This window comes from Chelonia mydas, chromosome 23 (genome assembly GCF_015237465.2).
Source record: "Chelonia mydas isolate rCheMyd1 chromosome 23, rCheMyd1.pri.v2, whole genome shotgun sequence".
NCBI classification, from domain to species: domain Eukaryota; kingdom Metazoa; phylum Chordata; order Testudines; family Cheloniidae; genus Chelonia; species Chelonia mydas.
In genome coordinates this window covers 2,059,345-2,085,135 of record NC_051263.2, presented here as the reverse complement: position 1 = coordinate 2,085,135, position 25,791 = coordinate 2,059,345, and the positions used below count along the sequence as shown (strand labels likewise).

General features: G+C 63.8%; 1 protein-coding gene across 1 annotated transcript; it reads left to right on the top strand.

Annotated features, from left to right (window-relative positions):
- The first annotated feature begins 1,116 nt into the window (after positions 1-1,116).
- Positions 1,117-23,884, top strand: EHD2 (EH domain containing 2). The gene is given in 6 exon segments (XM_037884551.1): positions 1,117-2,326; positions 7,260-7,357; positions 14,911-15,323; positions 20,902-21,066; positions 21,318-21,467; positions 21,469-23,884. Coding segments are annotated over 6 exon segments (1,611 nt in total). The 5' UTR covers positions 1,117-1,928; the 3' UTR covers positions 21,856-23,884.
- The last annotated feature ends 1,907 nt before the right edge of the window (positions 23,885-25,791 follow it).

Here is a 25,791-nt window from a genome sequence, read left to right as displayed (position 1 = left end):
TACAAATGTGGGACAGCAAGACAGTCTCTGACCCAGAGAGCTGAAGGATGGCTACTTTTAAATCTATTATTGAATGTTCAGGGAGATTGAAGTGTTCTCCTTCTGACTTTTGTATGGTACCGGGGGTTGGACTAGATGACCTCCTGAGGTGCCCTCCAACCCTGATATTCTATGATTCCTGATGTCTGATTTGTGTTCACTTATTCTTTTATGTAGAGATTGTCTGGTTTGGTCAATGTACCCGGCAGAGGGGCATTGCTGGCACATGATAGCATCTATCACATTAAAAGTAGCCATCCTTTAACAAAAAAACTTCAAAAACAGACTCCAAAGAGAAATGGCATAGCTACAATTCATTTGCAAACTTAACACCATTAATTTTGGGTTTGAATAGGGACTGGGAGTGGCTGGCTCACTACAAAAGCCATTTTCCCTCTCTTGGTATGGACACCTCCTCATCAACTATTGGGAGTGGGACCACATCCATCCTGACTGAATTGGCCTTGTCAGCGCTGGTTCTCCACTTGTGAGGTGACGCCCTTCTCTTCGTGTGCCAGTATATTGATGCCTGTATCTGTAACTTTCACTCCATGCATCTGAAGAAGTGGGGTTTTTACCCATGAGAGCTTCTGCCCAAATAAATCGGTTAGTCTTTAAGGTGCCACCGGACTCCTCGTTGCTTTTGTGGATACAGACGGACACGGCAACCCCCTGATCATTATCATGAGACTCGTGGCAAAATCATGAGAGTTGTCCACAGGCCCCTTGAATTCTGCACAAGGCGTGTCCCCAGGGCTCGGGGGCAGGGTGCGGGAGGGGAGAGTAACTGATCCCCTGCACGGTCACACTGGTGCTGGTGAATTCGGGTGAACTTTCCTGAGCATCCTGTGACTGGCTGCACCTGGTCCCTCCTTTTCCTTCTGGCAGCAGATGCTTCAGTCCCCCGCTTGGTGGCACCACAGGCTGCCTGTCCAGCCCACAGTCCTGCCTTCAGTACAAACCCTGTTCGTTCGCCTCCCCGCCCCCCGCAATATTTGTTCTCAAGTTCCCCCCACAGCCCCTCTGTTAATTTATGTTAATATATTCCGCTGTCTGCCTTGTGTCATCTGGCAACTCCTTTACCCTTAGGCAGCCTCCCAGCCCCTCCTCAGATGTTCTGCAGGATCTTCTGCAAGTTCACTGAAAGATTTTTTCCTCCTTTAGGAGAAAAAAAAAAAATTGCACGGGCCAGAGAAGGAATTTTTCTCTGCAAAGCGCCATTAGCAGCTCCGACCCTGCTGAGTTTGCTCCTGGCGCCGGCTTTCTCCGCGTGCTCAACTTTGTTTTTTGAGGGGGGGAAAGGGGAGCGCAAGTTCCTTCCCAAACGGCGCCAGAAGAAACCCCCCCCCCCCCATGCCAAGCCTATGCTCCTGGTTTAGGAGTGATTATACTTGGGTTTCTTTAAATCGAGCAGCATATGCAACGCTGTGCCTTTAAATTTCATCTGATTACCAAATCCAGGTCTGGAGATCACCCAAGAGATCCACCCGTCTCCCCACGAAAAAGATCTATCCATTTGGATCTACTGATCAGAGATCTGCTGATTCCCAAGCGGTCTATTGGTTTCAGATCTGCCAGTCTCCCATTTTCAAGATCTTTCCATTTGATCTCCCAGAGATCTGTCCATTTAAAGATCTATCAACTTTACATCTGCTGATCTCCAAAAGACCGTGCTCTTCCTGGTTCTCGACAGGGTTTTCAGCTTGGATTAATTGATCTCCATATCGGATCAGTTGCACTATTGACTCTCGGATCTATTGATCTCAGAAAGATCCGTCAACTCCGATCTATTGATCTCAGAAAGATCTATTGATTAGGATCTATCGATCTCCCAAGGAGTCCCCATTGCCCTGTTTCTCCCCGGGCGTGTACAGCAGGACTAGGGGAAGATGTTCAGCTGGATGAGGAAGAACGAGAAGAAGACTCCTGAGGTTATCCACACGGTCACCGAGGGGCTGAAGAACCTCTACAAGAAGAAGCTGCTGCCCGTGGAGGAATTCTACCGCTTCCATGACTTCCACTCGCCGGCCCTGGAGGACGCCGACTTTGACAACAAGCCCATGGTGCTGGTGGTGGGGCAATACTCCACGGGGAAGACCACCTTCATCAAGTACTTGCTGGAGGAGGACATCCCGGGCAGCCGCATTGGGCCCGAGCCCACCACTGACTCCTTCATCGCGGTCATGCATGGCGAGACCGAGGGGATCATCCCAGGCAATGCCCTCATCGTTGACCCCAAGAAACCCTTCCGCAAGCTCAACCCCTTCGGGAACACTTTCCTCAACCGGTGAGTGCTGGCCCCCCGCTTGTGGGCCCCCTGCTCCCAGCGTCCCCATGAACTTGACCCTCGTCCACACATGCACAAAACCCCATCGCTCGTGTGATGGCCAGCACAACTGGGCCTACTGGGCAGCCCTTGAGTGAGCTTCCCTCTACAGTCACTTAACTCGGCCCAGGCTAGCCCACCACACAATGATCGAGGGTCCTCCAATGCCTTTCCTCAATGCTCCCCGGCCACCGCTAACTCAGGCCAGCACTGCCCATCCAGGGCTGCTGCTAGTCCTCCGATGCCTTCCCACAATGCTCCCCGGCCACCGCTAACTCGGCCCAGGCTAGCCCGCCACACAACGATCGAGGGCTGCTGGTCCTCCGATGCCTTCCCACAATGCTCCCCGGCCACCGCTAACTCGGCCCAGGCTAGCCCACCACACAACGATCGAGGACTGCTGGTCCTCCGATGCCTTCCCCCAATGCTCCCCGGCCACCGCTAACTCACTGTGGCGTAACAGAGGGCTGCTAGTTCTCCAGTGCCTTCCTGCAGGGACTCTGTGCCACGGCCTTTCCTTGCCATCTACGAGTGCCTCCTTTTCCTCGTCTTCAGCCCACACCCGTGCCAGCCCAGGCTGAACTGGCCTGGGTCCCATGGCTGTTTAATCGGCATGCTCCAGGGCGTGAGCGGACCAGCTCCATGGAGGGGTCAGGAATTTCCCCCATGGGGTAAGATGCCACAGCTGGGTACCTCACGGTCCTCGGGAGTGTCTGGCTTGACCCACTCTCTCGTGGACAGGAGACCTGGCTTGATGGGCCTTTGATCTGGTCTGATGTGCCCATTCCCAGCTCCTTTTAGAGTCTCCTCCTCTCACTTGAGCTTAAGCAATGGGACGTGACATAGGGATGGCCAGCAGGTCCATCTAGCCCAGAGAGCTATGGGGTAATCTGGCCACGAGGGGATGCTTTCCCCTGATCCCCAAGACTTGGAAGTGGGCTCATGCCCTGAAGCTTGAGGACTTATATCCCTTATTAAACCAAAAACCCAATCTGTCTAATAAACGTTCTCTTTATCCCCAACCCTTGCTTGAGTCCCTGACCGCATGGCCTCAGAGCTTGTAGCAGGGAGTTCCACGGGCTAATGCCAGGCTGCATTTCCTTTCATTGGTTTAAACAGCTGCCATTCAGAGTCAGTGGGCGCCCCCTGGCCCTTGGGACAAGCAGGGGCAGCCCGTTCCCCTTCTCTAGCCCCTCCCATCCCCAGCTCCTGCTCCTCGCCTCTCCCAGCCCCGATCTATCCAGCCTCGCCCCCGGGCGGAGCCCTGGATCATTTCTGCAGCCTGTCTCCACACTGGGGCTCTGCCCCTCCTGTGTATGTGTGTGTGTGTGTGTGTGCATCTGTGTGCAACCCGGGGTGTGTGTGTGTGTGTGCGCGTGTCAGTGTGTGTGCATACATCCCTGCGCGTGTGTGTACGCATCTGGGCGCAACTCAGTGTGAGTGCATGCGCGTGCATTGGGGGTGTGTGTGTGTGTGTGTGTGTGTGTGTGTGTACATCCCAACATGGGGAGGGGCAGGGCACTGCGGGGGTGGTTCAGATCCAAGCTTCCTTTCTTAGCTTCACCCACGCCTCCAGGCCCGTTAACCTGGGGGCCGTCTCCTGCCCTGGTGCTGAGGGAGTGGGCCTGTGGGTGTCAGTGATGGAATTTGTGGCTAAGCCCCCGATCCTGCTTTGTAAACCTCTCCCATCGAGCCTGTCACGAGTCTCAGAGTATCCGTGGGGCTGCTCCCCCGACCCGCACTGAACTGCAGCTGCCTCTGGGGTGGAACACGGCAGCACTTCAGGGGCAGCATGCAGCAGGTCAGGATGATAGCCAGGCCGCATGAGCTTGTTGTCAGGGCTCCTGGGTTCTTTCCCTGACTCTGCAGAGCCCTGCACATGTCATTTCTCCTCTTCGGGCCTTACGTCCTACAGAGCCGGGAACAGGCCCCAGGAGTCCTGGCTCCCAGTCCCTCCCTGCACCAGCCACTCAGACGCCCCACACCTTTGCAGAGCTAGGAATAGAACCCAGGAGTCCAAACTCCGATGTCTAACAGCTAGACCCTACTACTTTCCCAAGGCCAGGGATCGGCCCCAGGAGTCCTGGCTCCTAACCCTCCCTGCTTTAACCACTAGACTCCACTCCTTCTCTGAAAAATGGAGATCCCTTGCTCCATCTGGCACAGCCTTGCCTTGGCTTCCCGCCCTCACCTTGCTCCACCATTGCAAACAGCTGTTCAACCCTGCATGTCCCTGCCCAGCCCCTTGGGAGAAGCCTGGGATGTTGGGTTTGGCAGGGGAGGGGGCTACACCTGGGGGACCGTGGGGGCTGCAGCTGTAGGGAGGGAGGTTTAAACAGCAGCAGCCCCCTGTGATGTGCATCCAGCCTGGCCTTGTCTCTCTCGTGCAGTGCAGAGGACACCTGTTCCCACCCAGCCCCGGTCTGTGGCGGGGGGGCCAGGCTGGGGGCTGGAGCTGAGCCAGGCTCTCAGGAATGCAGGGCCTGTGGCCCAGTCCCCTCCCCAGCCCGGGCTGCCTGGAAAGAAGGCGTCATGGCTCCAGATGCGCTGGCGGCAGGAAGCCATGGGCGGACAGGCCCCTTCTCACGAGATGGCTGGCAGGAGGCGCCCGGGGCGGGCAAGCTCAGCTCGGGGCTGAGCTGAGGGGTGCAGGCGGGGAAGATGGAGTGAGGGGGGCCTCGAGGAAAGGCTGGGGCCCAGGAGATGGGGGTTCAGTATCTGGCTCTGTCACAGACTCACTGGAAATCGCATTGTGCCTCGGTTTCCCTTGTCTGTAACATAGGGATAATATGTCTGTGGGGGACTGGCTCTCACTCTGTGTCTGTGCAGCACCTGGCACAATGGGGGCCCTGATCTCTGGCAAGGTCTGGGAAGCACCTGGCATGACAGGGCCCCGATCTCGGTCGGGGTCTGGGCAGCACCTGGCACAATGGGGCCCCGATCTTGGTTGGGGTCTGGGCAGCGCCCTCCGCGACGGGGCCCTGATCTCGGTAAAACAAAATGAATTTTAACTCTGGAAACACTCTCTTTTCTAGACAAACAGGCCAGGACGCCTGGGTTCTTTTCATGGACTGTGGCGGGTTTCCCAGGGAAACGGGCCCTGGAGCCCAACCTAAAGCCCACTGAGGTCAGTGCAACGGCTCCCGATAGCCCCCTGCCTGGAGCAGGCCCCGGGAGACCATCTGGCCTGTAGCTTCAGCCCCTGCTTGGAAGCAGCCACAGCTGAGCTGGGAGCCCCCCGCTACCTCCGCTGCCCGGCTCAGCTGGGCCTGGGCAGGGCTATTTTTAGCGTCGTGTTTATATCGGACCAGCCCGACTTCCTCCAGCATGGAGGAGTTTGTAAACACGGGCTCCTCCCCATGAGCCCCCCACTCGCATGCCACGGCCCGGCTTCCTGCTGATGCTGGGCTGCTTTCCTGCAGGCCCCCCCCACCCCCCCAACCCGGGCCAGGGAGCGTGGGGCAGCATCCCCCCATCCTCTGCACCAGCCCTGGCTTGCTCTCCTCTTCCCAGATCCCCCAGCCTGCATCCGGGCTACTCCTGCGTCTTGCTCCATCCTTCATTCCTTCTTCCCCTTCCTTTCCGCCCAGCCCCCCCCCAGCCTTTACCCTGGGCCCTGCCACTGTGGCCTGTCTCTCTGCCCTGGGCCCGCAGTCAGCTGTCCAGCCTCCGTCCACGTGTCCGGTGCCGCTGTGCCCCCGGGAAGGCAGAGTGAAGGAAAAGGCGTTTTCCAGCATGAGCTGATGCACCGGGCGCTCTGCGGTTGGGGGAGGCGCAGAAGAAGGGCGGCCCCAGGCTATGTGGGAGGCTGGCACAGAGGCCAGGGGGTGTCTGCTTGCACCCTGGGACTGGAGGGGGCCGGATCCCCAGGCCCGATGCAGCTTCACGGTGCCACCGTCCTCTCCAACCAGCCCAGGGCTCCCCTGAGGCTGCTCTACTGTATGTGGTGGGGTGACCTGGCTCCCCAGCACCACCAGGGCCCCAGGGTCAGGGGAAAGCAGGGACTCCCCAAGGCTTGGGGTTCTGTGATTCCCCTCCCAGCACCTGGGGTGGGAAAAGTGGCTTTAAACCCTCTGAATCCTGGGAGCTGTCTGACCCTGAGTGCAAATTACAGCAGCCTCAGGGCTGCTCTAACTCATCTGTGGGACCTGAGGGGCCGAGAATAGCCACAGCACAGTGCGCTCCAGCCATGCCCCCGATTCATCCCCTATGTACTCTGTGGGGGTGGCAGAGAATAGCCCCAGTGCAGCGCACTCCGGCCACACCCCCGATCTGCTCCTTACGCAAGGAGAAGGGGGCTGGCAGCGGGGTGGATGAGCTCTCTTTAAACAGTAACTGTTTTCCACCTGCTTTCTCAGCAGTAGAGATCAAAGGACATGGGATAAACCTGCCAACATCCAAACACAGTAGCCCCTGGAGTCTCCAATTACGCCAGGTGCTGCACAGACCCTGACTGAGATCAGGGCCACATTGTGCCAGGCGCTACCCAGACCCCAACCAAGATCAAGGCCCCGTTGGGCCAGGCACTGCCCAGGCCCAGACCGAGATCAGGGGCCCCCATTGGGCCAGGGACTGTCCAGAGAGAGTGAGACTGTCCCTGCCTGGAAGAGCTCCCACTTTAACTCGGCATGGGCAGGGTGGGGAAACAGGTACCAGCGGTGAAGAGATTTCCCCCAAGTCCCACAGCAGTTCAGTGACAGAGCCATGCCGTGAACCCAGGAGTCCTGTCTCCCAGCCACCCCTGCTCTGACCATTAGACCCCGCTCCCCTCCCTGCACGAGGATAGGACCCAGGAGTCCTGGCTCCTCGTGCGGAGCCCTAGCTGCTAGGCCGAGCTGCCCCACTCCTGTCCCACATGCTGTCATCGCTCATCGCTGCTTCTCTCTCCTGCCAGGTTCATGTGTGCCCAGCTGCCCAACCAAGTCCTGGAGAGTATCAGCCTCATCGACACCCCGGGGATCCTGTCGGGAGCCAAGCAGCGCGTGTGCCGGGGTAAGGCCTGGGGCGGGGGGTAGGAGGGGGCAGGGATGGGGCGAAACTGCACTGGCTCAGTGCTGTGTGGCTGGAACAAGGGGCGGGGGCTTCATCTTGCCACATCTGTAACCCCGGCTCCCCCCGCGTGGGGTTTCGGTCAGGGGCACGTTGATTGCTAGGGTGGGTGGGAAGGGCTGTGGAGCCCAGCAGGTCAAGCCAGGACTCCTGGGTTCTGTCCCCAGCTCTGGGAGGAGAGCGGGGGCTAGTGGTTAGAGCAGGGGGGCTGGGAGCCAGGACGCCTGGGTTCTCTCCCTGGCTCTGGGAGGGGAGTGGGGTCTAGTGGAGTAGGGCGGGGGGGGCTCCCTTCAGACGGGTGTGTGTCTCCCTGCACCCCCGGCACCAGGACACCCTCGCTGCAGAACGCCGCCTTTCCCAGCCCCGCCCTGTCGAGCGCACACTTGGCTGTGAGGCCTGTTGCTGCAGGAGCCAGGCCTGGGCCAGGGGCATTTTTTCACCGTGAGTCATCGTCGCGGGATGAAACCACCCGTTGTTGTCGTAATTCGCTTGAACAAACTGTTTGTGCGTGTCAGCGTATGTACGCGCTCCTCGTGGCAGTGCGTGTGCCCTGGCTGTGTGCAGGCCCAGGGCTCGGGGGGGCGGGGGGGGGGGCTTGCAGGCTGGTGCATGTGCGCCAGCGTGTGCGTGTGTTCACGGGCGCCCACGTTTGCATCAGTGCCTGCAGGGCGGGGCATGTGTGTGCCCGCTTGGCAGGCCGCGTGTGCGAGCAGTTGCCTTGCGGGTGCCATGCCCCAGGGCTGAGCAGGGCCCCTCGCTGCCCACTAGCGGGTGTGACTGGGCTGGTGGCTCCCAGATTGACGTGGCCCAGCTCCCCCCCAGGTTGGGGGAGGACAGTGGCGGGAGGCGAGAGGCCAAGCCCCAGTGGGGCTCCTCCCATGTGGGATCCTGGCCTGGGACAAAGGTGGGTATTGCCACACTGGCTTTGGAGGTGGGGCTGGGGCCAGGACTCCTGGGTTCCCAAAGGGTGCGGGGGGGGGGGGGGTCATGGAGCCATCATACAAATAAATCTCAGGCTTCGTCTCTGCTCTGCCCTTGGCCCTGCCATGCGAGCAGCCGGGCATGTTCCTGGCACGGGACTGGCATTGCCCCTCGGTTCCCTGCCCCCCGGGCTCCAGCCGGCCGGGAAATACTGACTCAGTCCCGGAGCCCGACTTCCGGGGAAACGATGCAGCAGGGCTGATTCCAAACAGGGAGCAGCTTGGGGGGCGGGGAGTGGGGGGGCTGCATTATCCGAGCCCCCAGGGCCTCCAAAGGGCCAGGGCTGCCGATGCTGCTGGGCGAGCGCCATAGACAGGTGGCCCAGGGGTGGATGGAGCAGGGGCGCTGAGTTACTCAGATACCTGCTCCCTGAGCTCTGCCAGGACCCCACACACCCAGCCCTGGGCTTTCCTGCCCTCCACAGCACTGACCGTGCCCCTCGCTCCCGACACGCAGCCCCTGCTAGCCCAGCCCTGGGCTTCCCCAACCCCAGCTCTGCCGGGGCCCCTCACACCCAGCCCTGGGCTCCCCCGCCCCCCACAGCTCTGACAGTGCCCCTCACGCCCGACCTGCAGGCCACTGCTCCCCCAGCCCTGGGCTCCCCCTGCCCCTGCCACAGCTCTGACCGTGCCCGTCACTCCCGACCCGCAGCCCCTGCTAGCCCAGCCCTGGGCTCCACGAGCTCTGCCGGGGCCCCTCACGCCCGACCTGCAGCCCCTGCTGTCCAGCTCTGGCTGTCTCTCTCTGCCCCAGCCAGACACAGAGCGAAAGCCAGTCACGGCCCCACGGCGCTGCCGGCTCAGCAGACCAGGCCAGCAGAGGGGAGAGGGGAAACGTAACCCACAAGCGGGGACATTTTCTTTCTCCCGCTCGTTCCTGTACCCCTCCCTCCCCCCTGCTGGTTATAAAATCATTCCTGGAAGGAAACGATTAGCCAACACGGGAACGAATCCGTTACAAAGGGGGGTATTGAGTGGGAATGAAATGTACCAGGGCCGGAATCCGGTGCAATAAGTAATCTCAAGGCACGCAACTCGTTAGTGAGCCTCATCAGTGGAGCGGGAGGGCATCCTGCAGGGCACCGCCTTTGGGGAGCTGGGGGGTGATGCTGTGTGGGGAGGGATTGGTCCTCAGATGAACCGGGGCTGAGATGCAGGCAGCCACCTCTGGGGTGGAACGCGAGGGCTGTTTATACGGGGACCACTCGCCTAGTGCCGAGATGCAGCCACCTCTGGGGTGGGGTGCGGGGCCCTGTTTATGATTCAGCAATGCCAGCCAGCTGTTCGGGGCAGGAAGTGAGGGCGAATCCTGTCTAAACGAAGCTGGGCGTGCAAACTGAAGGAGGCCGATGACATCGCTCTGCCATGGGATCCGGCTGGACCCCGAGCGTAACCTCCCAGCTGGGGCCGTGACTGTTTGGGCTGGATCCCCGTCAGCTGAGCAGGGGCTGGCTGTTCCCGCACTGGGATGCCTGCCAGGGAGCATGAGGCACGGAGGAGTCGGCCCTGTGTGCCAACAAAGGGATGTCCAGGCCTCTGGCCCTGCTGGGCAGGGAGCAGCTGCGGGGGGAAGGCCCTGGGAAAACCAACAGAGACACTGGATAACCTGCCGCCACACAGCAACCCACACCGGGTGTGCGGGGCCATCAGCTCCGAGGGAAGCTGCGGGGCAGTGGCTTCCCAAGGGCAGCTGGGGAGAGAACCCAGGCGTCCTGGTTCCCAGCCCCGCACCCCCGCCCCGCTCTAACCACCAACCCCGCTTCCCTCCCAGAGCTGGGGATAGAACCCAGGAGTCCTGGCTCCCAGTCCTGGTTTTGGACCATAGGACCAGGCTTTGATGACTATTCTAAACCAGAGTGCCATGCTGGTGTGTAGCAGCTGTTGCATGCCACCCCCGAGGTGGTTGCGTTTCAGTCCTGGCTGAGGGGCTCTCTGTATAAACAGCTGCCAGGGCCCATCACAGAGGTGGCTGCATCTCAGTGCCGGGTGTGGGATCCCTCTACAAAAAGGCCCCCGCCCCGCACCCCAGAGGCGGCTGCATCTCAGCGGCAGGGACCAGGCACCCTTTACAAGACGGTTTATCACAGCACCGTGAGGCTCCTGACAGCCCAATTTCAGAGGCACTGAGCACCTGCCCTCCCAGTGACCCCTGGCCCCTGCGGGAATGTGCCCTTCGTGCCGTAAGCTGGGGGGTCCCCGGCCTGGATGTACCCTGGCTAGAGGAATGTAGTGGGGGGTGGGGACGTGCTTTCCCACTGACGTGTCCGAATTCCTCGTTGGGATTCCTCCCCTTTGAATTCCTCGCTGGCGAGCTGCCAGGGGCTCCCAGGGCCCATGTGGGGAGGGGGATGCATTCCAGGAGGGGTTCACCCAGTGGCTAGAACACAAGTGCCCCCCCGGGGGGGCTCCCTGGCCCAGCTGCCCACCTGGCACCCTTTGGAGCTGGAGGGAGCGCCGTGCGGGCGGCGCCCGGAGGCATGCAGGGAATCCAGCCCGACCCAGGGGCATGGCGGCTCAGTAAACACCCCGATGAGTCCAGGGCGCCCTCGGCTGCTCGCAGCTGTCCTGTGTTCAGCTCACTCCTGTGTGCAAACAGCCCACTGGGACAGGCCCAGCTGTGCATCCCAAACAAAACCGATCTCCCTCTAGCAGGCAGGCTGCAGTGTTATCGTAGGGTCGCTCGGAGACGGCACGGGCTGGTTCGTTATCGTAGGGTCGCTCGGAGACTGCACGGGCTGGTTCGTTATCGTAGGGTCACTCGGAGACGGCACGGGCTGGTTCGTTATCGTAGGGTCGCTCGGAGACGGCACGGGCTGGTTCGTTATTGTAGGGTCGCTCGGAGATGGCACGGTCTGGTCACCCTGGTTTGTTATTGTAGGGTCACTTGTGAATCCTGCACCACTACATCGGCCTGTTATTGTAGGGTTGCTCGTGCAGCCATGCGTCCCCACGAGCGGGCGTTGCAGTGGCACTGGGACTGAACCCAGGAAGTGCCGGACGGGGCAGTTCGGTTCAGGCCAGGTCCCTGGTGTGCTGTTTCTGGGAGCAGGGTGGGATCTGAAATCCCCCAACAACCAGCAGGGCCAGGAGAAACAGAGGAAGAAGCTGTTAAAATAAAGCAGGTGATAAGCCAGGGCAGGGAGGTTTCCGTGGGCAGGGTCAGCTGAGCCCCATAGCAACGGGATGGGTCACAACACGCTGAGAAATCATGCCCATTCTGCCAGTGGGGCTGTGACAGCAGAGGGGAGCGCGGCGGGGGCAGGGCGTACGTCCTGGCGGCGTGATCGTGGGGGAGACGGGGGACAGCACACGTGAATGGGAGCAGCACAGCCTGCTTTGACACGGGGGCACCGGGAGCGTTGCTAGTGAAAAGCTATGGCCAAGTCGACCCCTGTGAGGCCAATCAGAGCAGTTCTCTCCCTGCTTCACAGTTGGGGAAACTGAGGCACAGAGAAGAGCTAGAGACTTGCTGAAGGCCATTCAGTGAATCACTGAACCCAGGAGTCCTAGCTCCCCTCCCCCCACTCTAACCACTAGATCCCACTCCCCTCCCAGAACCGGGGACAGAACCCAGGAGTCCTGGCTCCCAGCTGCCCCTCCCTGCTCTAACCACTAGACCCCAGTTGCAGATAGCTAGTGGCGGTTTTTCGGGGGGAAGGAGGAGGTCCCCTGAGGCAATGGAAGCCCAGAGCCCCGTCCTCTGGTGAACCCCATCACCGAGACACAGGAACTGCCCGGGTGGGCTGCCCGAGGACTGAGCCAAATGGGCCAGAGCGCAGAGGAAATTCCCGCCGTGAGCTGGCACCATCTGGAGCTCAGGGTGTTTCCCACAGGGGTGAGTTATAGCCCTGCTCCCAGGGCCAGCTTCCCAGCCAGGCCTGAGCTGCATGGCAGCTGTTTATACAGAGATCCTTCACCCAGCGCTGAGATGCAGCCACCTCTGGGGTGAGGTGCGGGGCCTGTTCAGACAGTGCACCATAACCCACCACACAGTGCTCCAGGCCTGCAAGCGAAGGCGAACCCTGTAGCTCGTGACATTAGGTGCAGGGCACCGTGAGATCCAATACACCTTGGCAAGCTGGTGTGGGGGAAAGGCCAGCGCGGCTGTCGGGTGGGCACAGGGTCTGGTCCAGCTGCCGTTCCTGCCCCTCGGGCCCCCCTCCCTCTCTAGAGAATCCCCCGAATCCCATCTGGGCTGGACACACAGCTCAGCCGCGGCTCTCCAAACGGCCCCAGCCTCCCCTTCCCCATCCCAGCTCAGCGGGGGAAGCAGCCCGTCGCTGGGAGCCCCGGTCCTCCTCTGGATCGGCTCCATTTTCCAGGGAGGGCCGGGCGCCAGACCTGGAAACTCGCTGGCTCCTTCCCTGCTTGTGTAAACAGCAGGGGACGGAGGAGTTCGCAGGACCCGATTCTCCCCCCACCCCATCACTGCAGCCAACAGGGCCGACGCCTGCTCCCCGCCACCCCAGAGAAGCCGGGGGCCAGAGGAGCGGGGAGAACATCTGCCTGGCTGCAGCAGGCCAGAGCCCCTCGCCCGGGCAGGGGGCTGGGTCACTGGAAAGCCCTGTGCCCTGGTTTCGCTGATTCCCCCTGGCACGGGAGGCCACCCCAACCTTTCCCAGGACCCCCGGCCAGCGGAGAGACGCCCGGAGGGGGTTTGCAGCAGCCCCGTCCGGTCCAGCTGGGTTTTTGATTCATGGTGGGGCCCCGGCTGGCTCAGACTTTCCTCTGCTCAGCCTCAAGGCTTCCTTTTTTGGTGCTTTGGAGACACTCGCCGCCTCGGGCTGCCAAGTGGGAGGGCGGGGGGCGGGGGGGGAGAATCTGCTGGGCTCCAGCAGCACTCCTCAGCGAGGCTGTTAGGTTTGCTGGGGGGGATGTAATGAGACGTCTCTTCTCTCAGCCCCTGAGCCCCCCCCCAAATACAGGGAACCCTGATCTGGGTCGGGGTCTGGGCAGCGCCCGGAGTGACGGGGCCTGATCTCAATGGGAGGCAGTGGAGGGTGAGGGAGGCAGGACTGGGGGTACACTAGGGGAGGAGCAGAGGGTGGGGGAGGGGGTCTGTTGGGGGGAAGCAGGGGCCCCTTTCCCTCTCTCAACCCATGAGCTAGTCCTCCGGGCCCGGCGCCAGCGGAAGGGGTCAAGGAACTTGCTGCCTAGGGACCCCACAGCTGGCAGCGAGGTCCACGGGCAGCCAGTGCATTCTGCAGGGTATGCCCCATGCCCTGGCAGGGCGGGTGTGGGACACAGGGGCTGGGGAGTGGAGGGGCAGGGCTGTGCTTGGCATGGGGTGCAGGGGCTGGGGAGTGGGGGGCACGGAGGTGTGGGGCACAGGGGCTGGGGAGTGGGGAGCAGGGCGGCAATGAGGCGGGGGGCGAGGCAGGGCGGGCGGGGGGCACAGGGTCTGAGGAGTGGGGAGCAGGGCAGGGCAGGTGTGGGGCACAGGGCTGGGGCGTGGGGAGCAGGATGGGTATAGGGTGCAGGGGCATGGGGGGCGTGGGGCACGGGGTCTGGGGAGTGGGGAACAGGGTGGGCATGAGGCAGGGGGGCAGGGCAGGCATGGGGCACAGGGCTGGGGAGTGGGGAGCAGGGCTGTGTTGGGCACAGGGGCAGGGGGGCAGGGCGGTCATGGGGCACAGGGCTGGAGAGTGGGGAGCAGGACGGGTATAGGGTGCAGGGGCTGGGGAGCAGGGGGCACGGGGGGCGTGGGGCACAGGGCTGGGGAGTGGGGAGCAGGATGGGTATAGGGTGCAGCGGCTGGGGAGCAGGGGGCACGGGGGGCGTGGGGCACAGGGTCTGGGGAGTGGGGAGCAGGATGGGTATAGGGTGCAGGGGCTGGGGAGCAGGGAGCACGGGGGGCGTGGGGCACAGGGCTGGGGAGTGGGGAGCAGGATGGGTATAGGGTGCAGGGGCTGGGGAGCAGGGGGCACGGGGGGGCGTGGGGCACAGGGTCTGGGGAGTGGGGAGCAGGGCAGGCATGAGGCAGGGGGGCGGGGCAGGGCGGGCATCGGGCACAGGGCTGGGGAGTGGGGAGCAGGGCTGTGTTGGGCACAGGGGCAGGGGGGCAGGGCGGTCATGGGGCACAGGGCTGGGGAGTGGGGAGCAGGACGGGTATAGGGTGCAGGGGCTGGGGAGCAGGGGGCGTGGGGCACAGGGCTGGGGAGTGGGGAGCAGGATGGGTATAGGGTGCAGGGGCTGGGGAGCAGGGGGCACGGGGGGCGGGGGGCACAGGGTCTGGGGAGTGGGGAGCAGGGCAGGCATGAGGCAGGGGGGCGGGGCAGGGCGGGAGTGGGGAGCGGGGCAGGCGTGAGGCGGGGGGCACGGGGGGCGTGGGGCACAGGGTCTGGGGAGTGGGGAGCAGGGCAGGCATGAGGCAGGCGGATGGGGCAGGGCGGGAGTGGGGAGCGGGGCAGGCGTGAGGCGGGGGGGCAGGGCTGGCGCGGGGCACAGGGCAGGGCCTTGCCCGCCGGGCCCCGTGCCCGCCCCTCGGGCCCTGACGGCCTCTCCCCGGCCCCGCAGGCTACGACTTCCCGGCCGTGCTGCAGTGGTTCGCGGAGCGCGTGGACCGCATCGTCCTGCTCTTCGACGCCCACAAGCTGGAGATCTCGGACGAGTTCTCGGAGGCCATCCGAGCCCTGAAGGGCAACGAGGACAAGATCCGGGTGGTCCTGAACAAGGCCGACATGGTGGAGACGCAGCAGCTGATGCGGGTCTATGGGGCCCTCATGTGGTCCCTGGGGAAGGTGTTCAACACCCCCGAGGTGCTGCGTGTCTACATTGGCTCCTTCTGGGCTGAGCCGCTGCTCGTCTCCGACAACCGGCGGCTCTTCGAGCTGGAGGAGCAGGACTTGTTCCAGGACATCCAGAACCTGCCCCGCAACTCGGCCCTCCGCAAGCTCAACGACCTGGTCAAGAGAGCCCGGCTGGTCAGGGTGAGCGGGGGGACCGAGGGGGGTGGGAGGAGGGCGCCGGGGGGGGGGACCGAGGGGGTGGGGGAGCTCTGGGAGATGGGGGGGGCACTGAGAGGGACAGGGGGATCTAGGCGGGTCAAGGAGGTGGGAGGGGGATTTGGGGGGGACTGAGGGGTGCAGGGGATCTAGGCTGGCAGGAGGACCGAGGGGCGTGGAAGGGGGCTCTGGGGAGGGGGTTGGGGAGCACTGTGGGAATCTAGGCAGGCAGGGGGACCGAGGGGGATGAAAGGGGGGTTCTGGGGTCATGGGTGGAGGGCACTGAGGGGGACGGGGGGGACTGAGGGGGATGGAAGGGGGCTCTGGGGTCGTGGGTGGGGAGTACTGAGGGGGGCAGGGGGATCTAGGCAGGTGGGGGGACAGAGGGGGCAGGGAAGGGAATACTAGGGGGGTGAGTGGGGGGCACCAAGAGGGACATGGGGGACTGAGGGGACAGGGGGAGCAAGGTGAGGGACCAAGGAGCCCCTGGCCACCCAGGTGGCAAAAGCACCTGGTTATCTTCCAAGCCACCAGGACTCCTGGGTTCTATGCCTGGCCTAGCGTGGCATGGGTGGCGTGGGGAGGGGAGGGGTCTAGTGGTTAGAGCAGGAGGGGCTGGAAGCCAGGACTCCTGGGTTCTATTCCCAGCTCAGAGAGGGGAGTGGGGGGGGGGTCTAGTGGTTAGAGCAGGAGGGGCTGGAAGCCAGGACTCCTGGGTTCTATTCCCAGCTCAGAGAGGGGAGTGGGGGGGGGGGGGTCTAGTGATTAGAGACCCCTTGGCTGTGGGGGGAAGTCTTACATTCTCTGCTAGCTGGTGGGTCTCAGGCCCATTGCGGGCCCTGCACCCCCTGAGCTTGGGGGGAGTCTCTGAGGGCAGCTTTTGGGGCTGCGTTTCCCCCCGCCCCATATTGTCTCAGGGCTGTGAGCCTCTTAGGCAGCAGATGGCTCCAGACCCCCAAAAACAATGTGGCTCTCCTGCCCTGAACAATGGCCCCATCCCCCCCCGGGGGTGTGCGTGTGTCCTCATTGTGCTGCAGGGGAGGGGCCGTTACGGGGTTTGTGAGCCCCCCACCCCCGCATCCTGCACCTGGTTTCCTCATTAAGGGTTTCCCATGTGGCAGAGCCTTCCGCAGCTGTGATCGAGTAACAATCCTCCCTGCCCCCCCCAGTCTGAGAAATGGGGACCCCCTCCCGAGCAACGGCCCTCCCCGGCTCCTGGCCTGAGCAACACCCCCCCCTCAGCCTGAGAAATGGGGACCCCCTCCTGAGCAATGGCCCTCCCCGGCTCCTGGCCTGAGCAACCCCCCCCCCAGCCTGAGAAATGGGGACCCCCTCCCGAGCAACGGCCCTCCCCGGCTCCTGGCCTGAGCAACACCCCCCCCCAGCCTGAGAAATGGGGACCCCCTCCTGAGCAATGGCCCCTCCCCGGCTCCTGGCCTGAGCAACCCCCCCCCCCACCCTGAGAAATGGGGACCCCCTCCCGAGCAACGGCCCTCCCCGGCTCCTGGCCTGAGCAACACCCCCCCCCTCAGCCTGAGAAATGGGGACCCCCTCCTGAGCAATGGCCCTCCCCGGCTCCTGGCCTGAGCAACCCCCCCCCAGCCTGAGAAATGGGGACCCCCTCCCGAGCAACGGCCCTCCCCGGCTCCTGGCCTGAGCAACACCCCCCCCCCCAGCCTGAGAAATGGGGACCCCCTCCTGAGCAATGGCCCTCCCCGGCTCCTGGCCTGAGCAACCCCCCCCCCCAGCCTGAGAAATGGGGACCCCCTCCCGAGCAACGGCCCTCCCCGGCTCCTGGCCTGAGCAACACCCCCCCCTCAGCCTGAGAAATGGGGACCCCCTCCTGAGCAATGGCCCTCCCCGGCTCCTGGCCTGAGCAACCCCCCCCCCCCAGCCTGAGAAATGGGGACCCCCTCCCGAGCAACGGCCCTCCCCGGCTCCTGGCCTGAGCAACACCCCCCACCCCCCACCTGGGAAATGCCTCTAGCCAGATCCCCTAAAACACCCTCTAACTAGGGATGCCTCCATTGGGGGTGGGGGGCACTGACACCTCCACATGCCCTGGGCCTGGTTCCCCAACCCCCTGCTGCTGCCCCCCATGCTTGAGCTGACGCAGGGGGGGCTGGGCATCCCCCAAGTAGCAGGCACCCACCTTAGCACCTGGCAGGGTCCGGGCTGGTCCCTGGCCCTGTGCCTGAAGGGGGAGCCCCCCTCGCCAGGGCATGTGGTGCCAGGCGAGGCTGAGCTGGGCAGGCAGCTCCGAGCGACCCAGCCCCCCCCATCCGCCCCATCCCACCCAGTCCTGGCAGCTGGATTCCAGCCGTGCCCCGCCCTGGGCCGGACACCAGTGAGCGGGCAGCCGTTTTGCCCCAGGTTCGGAGCTCACAGCCCCCCCGCACGATTTCTCCTTGCTTCAGCCAGGCTGGGGAGGGGGCAACCCCTGGGTGACTCGTGGGCTGGCGGGGCTCAGGGCCAGCGCCCCCGGGCACAGCGAACTTCCAGCCCCCTCCATTGCAAGCACGTTGGGGAAAGGCCCCGGGCTCCTGGCCCCTGGCCCCAGCCCCATGGCCGGAGCAGGGCCAGCGCCCCCTAGGGGGGAAAGGTCCCAGGACCCCACCCTGGAGCCAGCTCAGGGCCAGAGTTCCCTATTCTAACAGGCTTTTGGAAAGCAACACCCCCCCTCCCCGAGGGCGCGGCCCCCTCAGTAACGCAGGTTCCTCTCCCCGTGCCCCCGGTGACGTGGGGGAGTTTTAATGAGGCTCCTCCATTGGCCCGAGAGGAAGCGCCAGATTGGCTTTTGCAGCCTCTTTCCCTCCCGCGCGGCCTTATCTTTTCCTGCCACCTGCTGGGCCGGCTCCCCGGGGCCCTTTGTGCGGCCCGGGCCCCCGAGTGGCAATTTCCTCCCGGCCCCGGCCGGAGCCAGGGAACAGAACGTCCATGGAACAGCCCCTGAGCACTTTCCACAGCTGGCTGCCAACAACCGCCTGGGTCACGGAGGCTGGACGCCCGCCCCTCGGCCCCGGCGCTCGCCCGGGGCAGGGCTGGCAAGGGCCAGCGTCGCCATCGAGCTGAGACGTTCATCGGCCCCGTCCCCCTATGCCGTTGGTGTCTGGGCCCAATCCTTAATGCGGAGGGGAAACTGAGGCACAAATGGGGCTGAGTCACTTTCTTAAGGACACAGTAAGTTGGGGCCTTGTTGTGCCAGGCGCTGCCATGACCCTGTCCCCCGCTGTGCCAGGCACTCACAATTTAACTAGACAGAAACCAAGGCACAGAGCGGGGCGGTGACTTGCCCAAGGTGGCCAAGCAGAGGCAGGAAGAGAACCCAGGAGTCCTGAGCCCCAGCCCCGTGCTCCTAACCACTCAGTCATGTGGGTTCAGCTGCCATCTGAGCAGGCTGGACCTGGGGTCCCCCCCTTCGGGGGATCAAGGGGCAACATTCAGCTGGTGTTTGCTCCAAGAGCAGCTGTCTGCGGCTCCCTTCCCGTGCTGGGGGTCCACTCCCCTGCCCGCATGGCTAGCATTCACCCAGCCCCCAAAGTCCACCCAAGGCTTTGGGGCGCAGATTTTCCTGAGCCCCTCTTTCTCCGCAGAGGGAAGGCAGCGAAGTGCAGCAGCGGGGGGCACGAGGCAGCAAATTCCCTGACGTCTCCGGGCTGGCACGTGGCGGGGGGCAGTGGGGAAAGGCAGGCGGGATGTGGTCGGGGGGTGGCAGGTCCAGGTACATGGAGCCAGTGCTGGAGGAAGGTGGGGGCAGAGGGCCCCTGCCCCCAAGAGCTCATGGAATAAACTCCCCCCATGGGGGCTGCAACTGTGGCCCATAGTCCCCCACCCCGGTGTATTTTAGCTGGGTTTGGGTTGTTAAATCTTTCCTTATAAATCAGTTCCCCAGCCCCCCTGATTGTTACTAGACGCCCCTTCTCCTTCCAGAGCTGGGGATGGGACCCAGGAGTCCTGGCTCCCAGCCTCCCTGCTCTAACCACTACACCCCCTCCCTTCTCCTTCCAGAGCTGGGGATGGGACCCAGGAGTCCTGGCTCCCAGCCTCCCTGCTCTAACCACTACACCCCCTCCCTTCTCCTTCTAGAGCTGGGGATGGGACCCAGGAGTCCTGGCTCCCAGCCTCCCTGCTCTAACCACTACACCCCCTCCCTTCTCCTTCCAGAGCTGGGGATGGGACCCAGGAGTCCTGGCGCCCAGCCTCCCTGCTCTAACCACTACACCCCCTCCCTTCTCCTTCCAGAGCTGGGGATGGGACCCAGGAGTCCTGGCTCCCAGCCTCCCTGCTCTAACCACTACACCCCCTCCCTTCTCCTTCCAGAGCTGGGGATGGGACCCAGGAGTCCTGGCTCCCAGCCTCCCTGCTCTAACCACTACACCCCCTCCCTTCTCCTTCCAGAGCTGGGGATGGGACCCAGGAGTCCTGGCGCCCAGTCCAGTGTCCTGGGCCATGCTGGGAGCCAGCTGGGGGGCCTGTCCCAGTGTGAGGGTGGGGACTGAGCGAGCGCCCCTGCCCTGCCCTGCCCAACTGCCCCAGACGGATCCTTCCTGCGGAAGCCGAGGGAGCGAAGCTCTGGGTCAGTGCAGGGCGGGAGAGGGGGCCTGGCAGGAAGAGCTGCTGGCGGGGCCCACTGGTGCTGCGGGGGCGTCCGAGCTGGGCCGGCAGGGGACTGGTGCTGGGCCAGGCTGAGCTGTGGGCCGGGGAGGGTGATGCTGGGTCATGGGGGAGGGGAGGAAGATGGGGTTGGGGGGAGGGGAGGGTGATGCTGGGCTGGGGGGGAGGGGAGGCAGATGGGTGGGGGGAGGAGGGTGATGCTGGGCTTGGGGGAGGGGAGGAAGATGAGGTTGGGGGGAGGATGATGCTGGGCTAGGGGGAGGGGAGGGTGATGCTGGGCTGGGGGAGGAGGGGAGGAAGATGGGGTTGGGGGGAGGGGAGGGTGATGCTGGGCTGGGGGAGGAGGGGAGGAAGATGGGGTTGGGGGGAGGGGAGGGTGATGCTGGGCTGGGGGAGGAGGGGAGGAAGATGGGGTTGGGGGGAGGGTGATGCTGGGCTTGGGGGAGGGGAGGAAGATGAGGTTGGGGGGAAGATGATGCTGGGCTAGGTGGAGCGGAGGAAGATGGGGTTGGGGGGGAGGGGAAGGTGATGCTGGACTGTGGGGGAGGGGAGGAAGATGGGGCTGGGGGGAGGGGAGGCAGATGGGGTGGGGGGAGGAGGGTGATGCTGGGCTTGGGGGAGGGGAGGAAGATGGGGTTGGGGGGAGGGGAGGGTGATGCTGGGCTGGGGGGGAGGGGAGGAAGATGGGCTGGGGGGAGGGGAGGGTGATGTTCGGCTGGGGGAGGAGGGGAGGAAGATGGGGTGTGGGGGGAGGGCGCTGCTAAGTGGTGGGGGGAAGGGAGCTGGATAATTGACAGCTCAGCCAGCAAGCCCGGTGGCCCCGAGCAGCGGGGGCGGGAGCTGTGGTTGGCACCGAGGGGTGGGGGCATGCCTCCTCGCTCTGGAGGTGGGCCCTGCGGATGCGTCCCGTCCCCTCCAGTCCTGGCTGACGCCCCCTCGGCCCCCCCAGGTCCATGCCCACATCATCAGCCACCTGAAGAAGGAGATGCCCTCCGTGTTCGGGAAGGACAACAAGAAGAAGCACCTGATCGCCAAGCTGCCCGTCATCTTCGCCAAGATCCAGCTGGAGCATCACATCTCGCCCGGCGACTTCCCCGACTGCGGCAAGATGCAGGTGAGAGCCGGCCCCTGGCGCCGCTGGCTCCTCGGCCCCCTGCCACGGCGCCCCCTGCAGGCTGCCCCACGCCGCTGGGGACAGGGGTGTGGGGCTGGGCTGGACTTCAGGGTGCGGCGCTGGGGGGTGATGGGCCAAGTTAGGCGGCAGGGGAGGGACGGTGCCAGGCTGGACTGGGCCGTGGGAGAGGGGGCGCCTGGCCGAACTGGGCCATGCTCCCCCCCGCTGCTGACCGCCCCGCCCCCCCGCAGGAGCTGCTGATGGTCCACGACTTCACCAAGTTCCACGCGCTGAAGCCGCGGCTGCTGGACGGGCTGGACGAGATGCTGACGAGCGACATCGCCAAGCTGATGCCCCTGCTGCGCCAGGAGGAGCTGGAGATGCCGGAGGGCGGGGTGCAGGGGGGGGGCCTTCGACGGCACCCACAACGGCCCCTTCGTGGAGGGCCTGGCCGAGGGCGCCTACGAGGGGGCGGACGACGAGGACTGGGTGGTGACCAAGGACAAGCCCAAGTACGACGAGATCTTCTACAACCTCTCGCCCCTGGACGGGAAGCTGAGCGGCACCAAGGCCAAGAGCTGGATGGTGGCCACCAAGCTGCCCAACTCGGTGCTGGGCAAGATCTGGAAGCTGAGCGACGTGGACAGGGACGGGATGCTGGACGACGAGGAGTTCGCCCTGGCCAGCCACCTCATCGAGGTCAAGCTGGAGGGGCACGGCCTGCCCGCCGACCTGCCCCGCCACCTGGTGCCCCCCTCCAAGAGGAGGCAGAAGGGCTCGGCCGAGTAAATGGGCCCCAGCTCACACCCGCCCCGTGCCAGGCTCAATTGCTCCAGGAGACCCTGATTCTGCCTCCCCAACCCGTGCCAGGCTGAACTGCTCCGGGAAACCGCGATCCCCCTGCCCCCCGTGCCAGGCTGAACTGCCGCGGGAGACCCCGATCCACCCCCAACCCGTGCCAGGCTGAACTGCTCTGGGAAACCGCGATCTCTCTGCCCCCCGTGCCAGGCTGAACTGCTCCAGGAGACCCCGATTCCCTCCCCCCATGCCAGGCTGAACTGCTCCAGGAGACCCCGATTCCCTCCCCCCATGCCAGGCTGAACTGCTCCGGGAGACCCCGATTCCCCCCCCCATGCCAGGCTGAACTGCTCCAGGAAACCCTGATCCCCCCCCTTTCCAGCATCAGCAAACCAGTGTCACCCCTCACCCCCCCGGTGAGGGAGTAATTTAGGACCTCATGGATGCAGGATCAGGCCCTCCCCCCCCGCCCCGCCCCGCAGCATCCCATCTGAGCCAGCCGCCCTGGGATACCTTCACCATCTCCGTCCCGCCCCCGGGGCACGAAGCTGCAGCTGGCTCTGTCGCGGCCAGCAGCCCCCGGATCCCCCCCCCACACCCCCCCACAATGTTACGTGTCCGCCGGGAGAGAAGAGAGAGGCCGCGAGCTGGACCCACTGCCCGGACCTCCAGCTGCCCCAGGTCATCTGGGGGGAGACCTGACGGACCCCGGGGCGGTCACCATGTTAAAGTGGGGGGGACTTGCTGTGCTCCCAGATCCCCAGGCCACCAGCCACACTGGGTGGGGATCGAACCTGGGGCCTGCCAGCCATGAGCTGCTCTCCCCCACCCCCCCGGGTAGGGGGGCATAGAGCCAGGCTGGGTTAGCGCAGGTCACATCCTGGCACTGCCCCCGGCATCCTCCATGCCCATGTCCTGTCTGCGATCTGTGGTGCCAGGCTGGGGGCCTGCACCAGGCCGCTGGGACCCAGATCCGGCCCCGAGGGCTGCCTGGGGCAGAGCTACCCTAGGAGTTTGGGGGGTTCTGAGCCCAGTGCCCAGACCAGCTGGGCGGGCTGCAGGTAACAACCCCCAACAGTAGGGGGCAGGGCCTGCCAATTGGCCCCATATATCCCTGTATGGCCTTGCCACCTGCCTGCCCCCTGGTGTTAGCCTGGGGTATTACAGCCTCAGTGGACTGCAGCCCTGCTAGACGCCCCCTCCCTAGTGGTAGCAGGCGGTACTGCACCCATATTGTACCAGCCATGCAATCCACTCACGGTCCGGCTGCTGCCCTGTCTGAGCCCGATCGGGTCCATTCAGACCCATCCGGGAAGTGGGGCCCAGTCTGGCAGGGTCTGTGAGTCGTATCCTGGGGGGGGCATTTCCCCTCCAGCCACATGCTTTGTGTATATTGACCCCTTGTATCAGACCAGCCACCCTGCGCTTCCTGCCCCGACACACCCCACTGCTCCCCCCTGCCGTGCGCTGGAGGGGGCAGCCCCTTGGTATTGTTATGGCAAAACGCTCATTTACTCTGCCGTTAAACCAGGGCCTACTGGGGGCAGAGCGTGAGTCACAGCAGCCCTGGGGCCGCTCTAAGTTACACTAGCCGCCCCCCCGCCCATCCCATCCCCAAGTGCAAGGATGGGGCAACCGAGATTCAGGCCCTCTGTTCCCCATCCCTGGGGCAGGATAGTGGTCGGAGGGATGTGGGGGGGCCCTAATGCAGCGCTGGTCAGGTGACCAGGTTGGGGGGCTCCCCCTGCAGGCCCCATCTCTCTCCCGGCTGCTGTGTGAGGTCAGCCGAGGTGGTTACCGTCTCTCTGGATCTAGGGTCAGCTACGGCTGGGAACTGGCCTTGGCCCATTGAGGGCAACATGGGGCCTGAGCCCAGCTGGAGCCCCAGGAGGTCTTTCCCCCTCGGTCTCACTGGCCACCCCTGTGCGAGCCGGGTTCCAGGACTCTCTGTATGTCGTCTCCTCTGCCCCCGGGGCCGTATTTATATAGGTCCTTCTGCAATAAAGAGATCTCGCATTTATCCGCTGACGTGGGCCCCTGATGCCTGGCCCCCGGAGCCAGACGCTGCCTGGAATCGGAGCGCGGCTAGTGGCCCACAGCCTGGCCCTCTGCTTCTGGACCCAGGGCCCATCAGCCAGGTACCCCCCTTACCCCCATCAGACCAGTGGCCTGCTTTGCCCGGCATTCCCGCCCCCCCACTTCCTCCTCCTCCCCTGTCTCTGCCACCCCAGATCACACCACTGGGCCCATCCACCCTGGTATCCTGCCTCCCCTCACTGGATCGGCCCATCAATCGGCAGAACTAGACCTCTTGTGCCCTTAATGCCCAAAGTGCCAGGCAGAGGGGGATGATGGGGGGGGCCAGGGGGCGGCTGCACATTGTGGGCACATTCTCAGCCCCCAGGTGGGGTCCTCAGGAGCCAGAGGTGGGTGGGATTGGGAGGCTGCTCCCCAGCTCCTAATCTGCCATCCACTGGGAGGTGTGGAGACCCCGGCCCATGCCCCTGGGAGGAGGCAGGTGCCGGGTGGACCCTGAGCGGGACGAGGCTGGGCTGGGGGATGTGGGACGGACGAGCCTGCAGCCCCGATGGCTGGGAGCTGCCGCGGGAACAGACTGTCCGACACAGCCAGTGGTCCCGGGGGGAAGGGGGGTATTCGACTCCCTCCTCACCTTTGCACCGCAGGGTGGAGCGAGCGTCTCTGGCCGGTGACTCACCCCCCTGGGTGGCTGCCAGGACCCCGGAGCCCCGGCCAAGGGAAACTTGCATTCCTCAGCGTGCCTTGGGAAAGATGGGAGGGCCGGGCTGGCAGGGAGTGCAGGGGGTGTCCATGCAGTGGAAAGTGTGTGTGTGTGTGTGGGGGGGATTGGAAACCCTCCATTGGACCCTGGCAGCGCCTCCCTTGGGTGCCAGTGGGGGATGGAGGCTGAAGCCAAGAGGCACCTCTGGTCCCTTTCGCCCCCGAGTCCCCTCAAGCATGGCCACGTTCCCAGCCTTGCTCAGTCAGGGCACTTCGCCCTCCCCCGGGATCTCAAAGCCCTGGGCACACGCAGGTTGGGCTCCATGGGCCCTGAGCCCCAGATAAAGGTTGCCAGGTTGGAGGAGAAAACGAGACACAGAGAAGGAGAAGGGGGGGTCTTGTCCAAGGACCCACGGATCGAAGCAGAGCTGTGAAGGGAACCCAGGATTCCTGGCTCCCAGCCCCCCACCGCCACCCCACTCTAACCACTCGACCCCATCCCCCTCCCCGAGCTGGGGATAGAGCCCGGGAGCCCTGGGCTTTAGGTACGGCTCCGTCATTCTTTCCCTTCAGACCCGGTTCTCTGGATTTTCCACCTCAATATTTACAGTTTTCAAGAGCCCTGTGTGGATGTGAAAAGAGAACAGGAGGACTTGTGGCACCTTAGAGACTAACCAATTTATTTGAGCATAAGCTTTCGTGAGCTACAGCTCACTTCATCCATGTGAAACACAAGTGGGGGGGGGAGGGCAGCCCTGCCCTGCCCTTCCATGCCACCCCCATGCACCCACCCCAGTGCCGGAGATGCAGGCCCTGGGGGGAGAAGGGCCCACCCTGGCTTTGGGAAACATCTGTGGGTGAAGCCAGGACGAGTGTCAGCTTGTGAAAGGAAGCCGGGGTGGGGAGGGGTGTGGATCCACTGCTTCTAACAAGGCTGAGCAGTGTGTGTGTAGATGCACACGTGTTTTCTCTGTGTGTGTCTGTCTGGCCTTGTGCTGGGTTTTGCGTGTGTATTTTGTGTGCTTGTGGCTTGTGTGTCTATATGCTGTTTTGCGTGTGCCTATTTTGTGTACGGGCATGTTTTTTGTGAATGTATTTTATGTGCGCATGTTATGTATGTATTTTGTGTGTGCGTATGTTGCGTGGGTGTGTGCGCGTGTGTTCTGTGATTTGTGTGTGCAGGTTCTG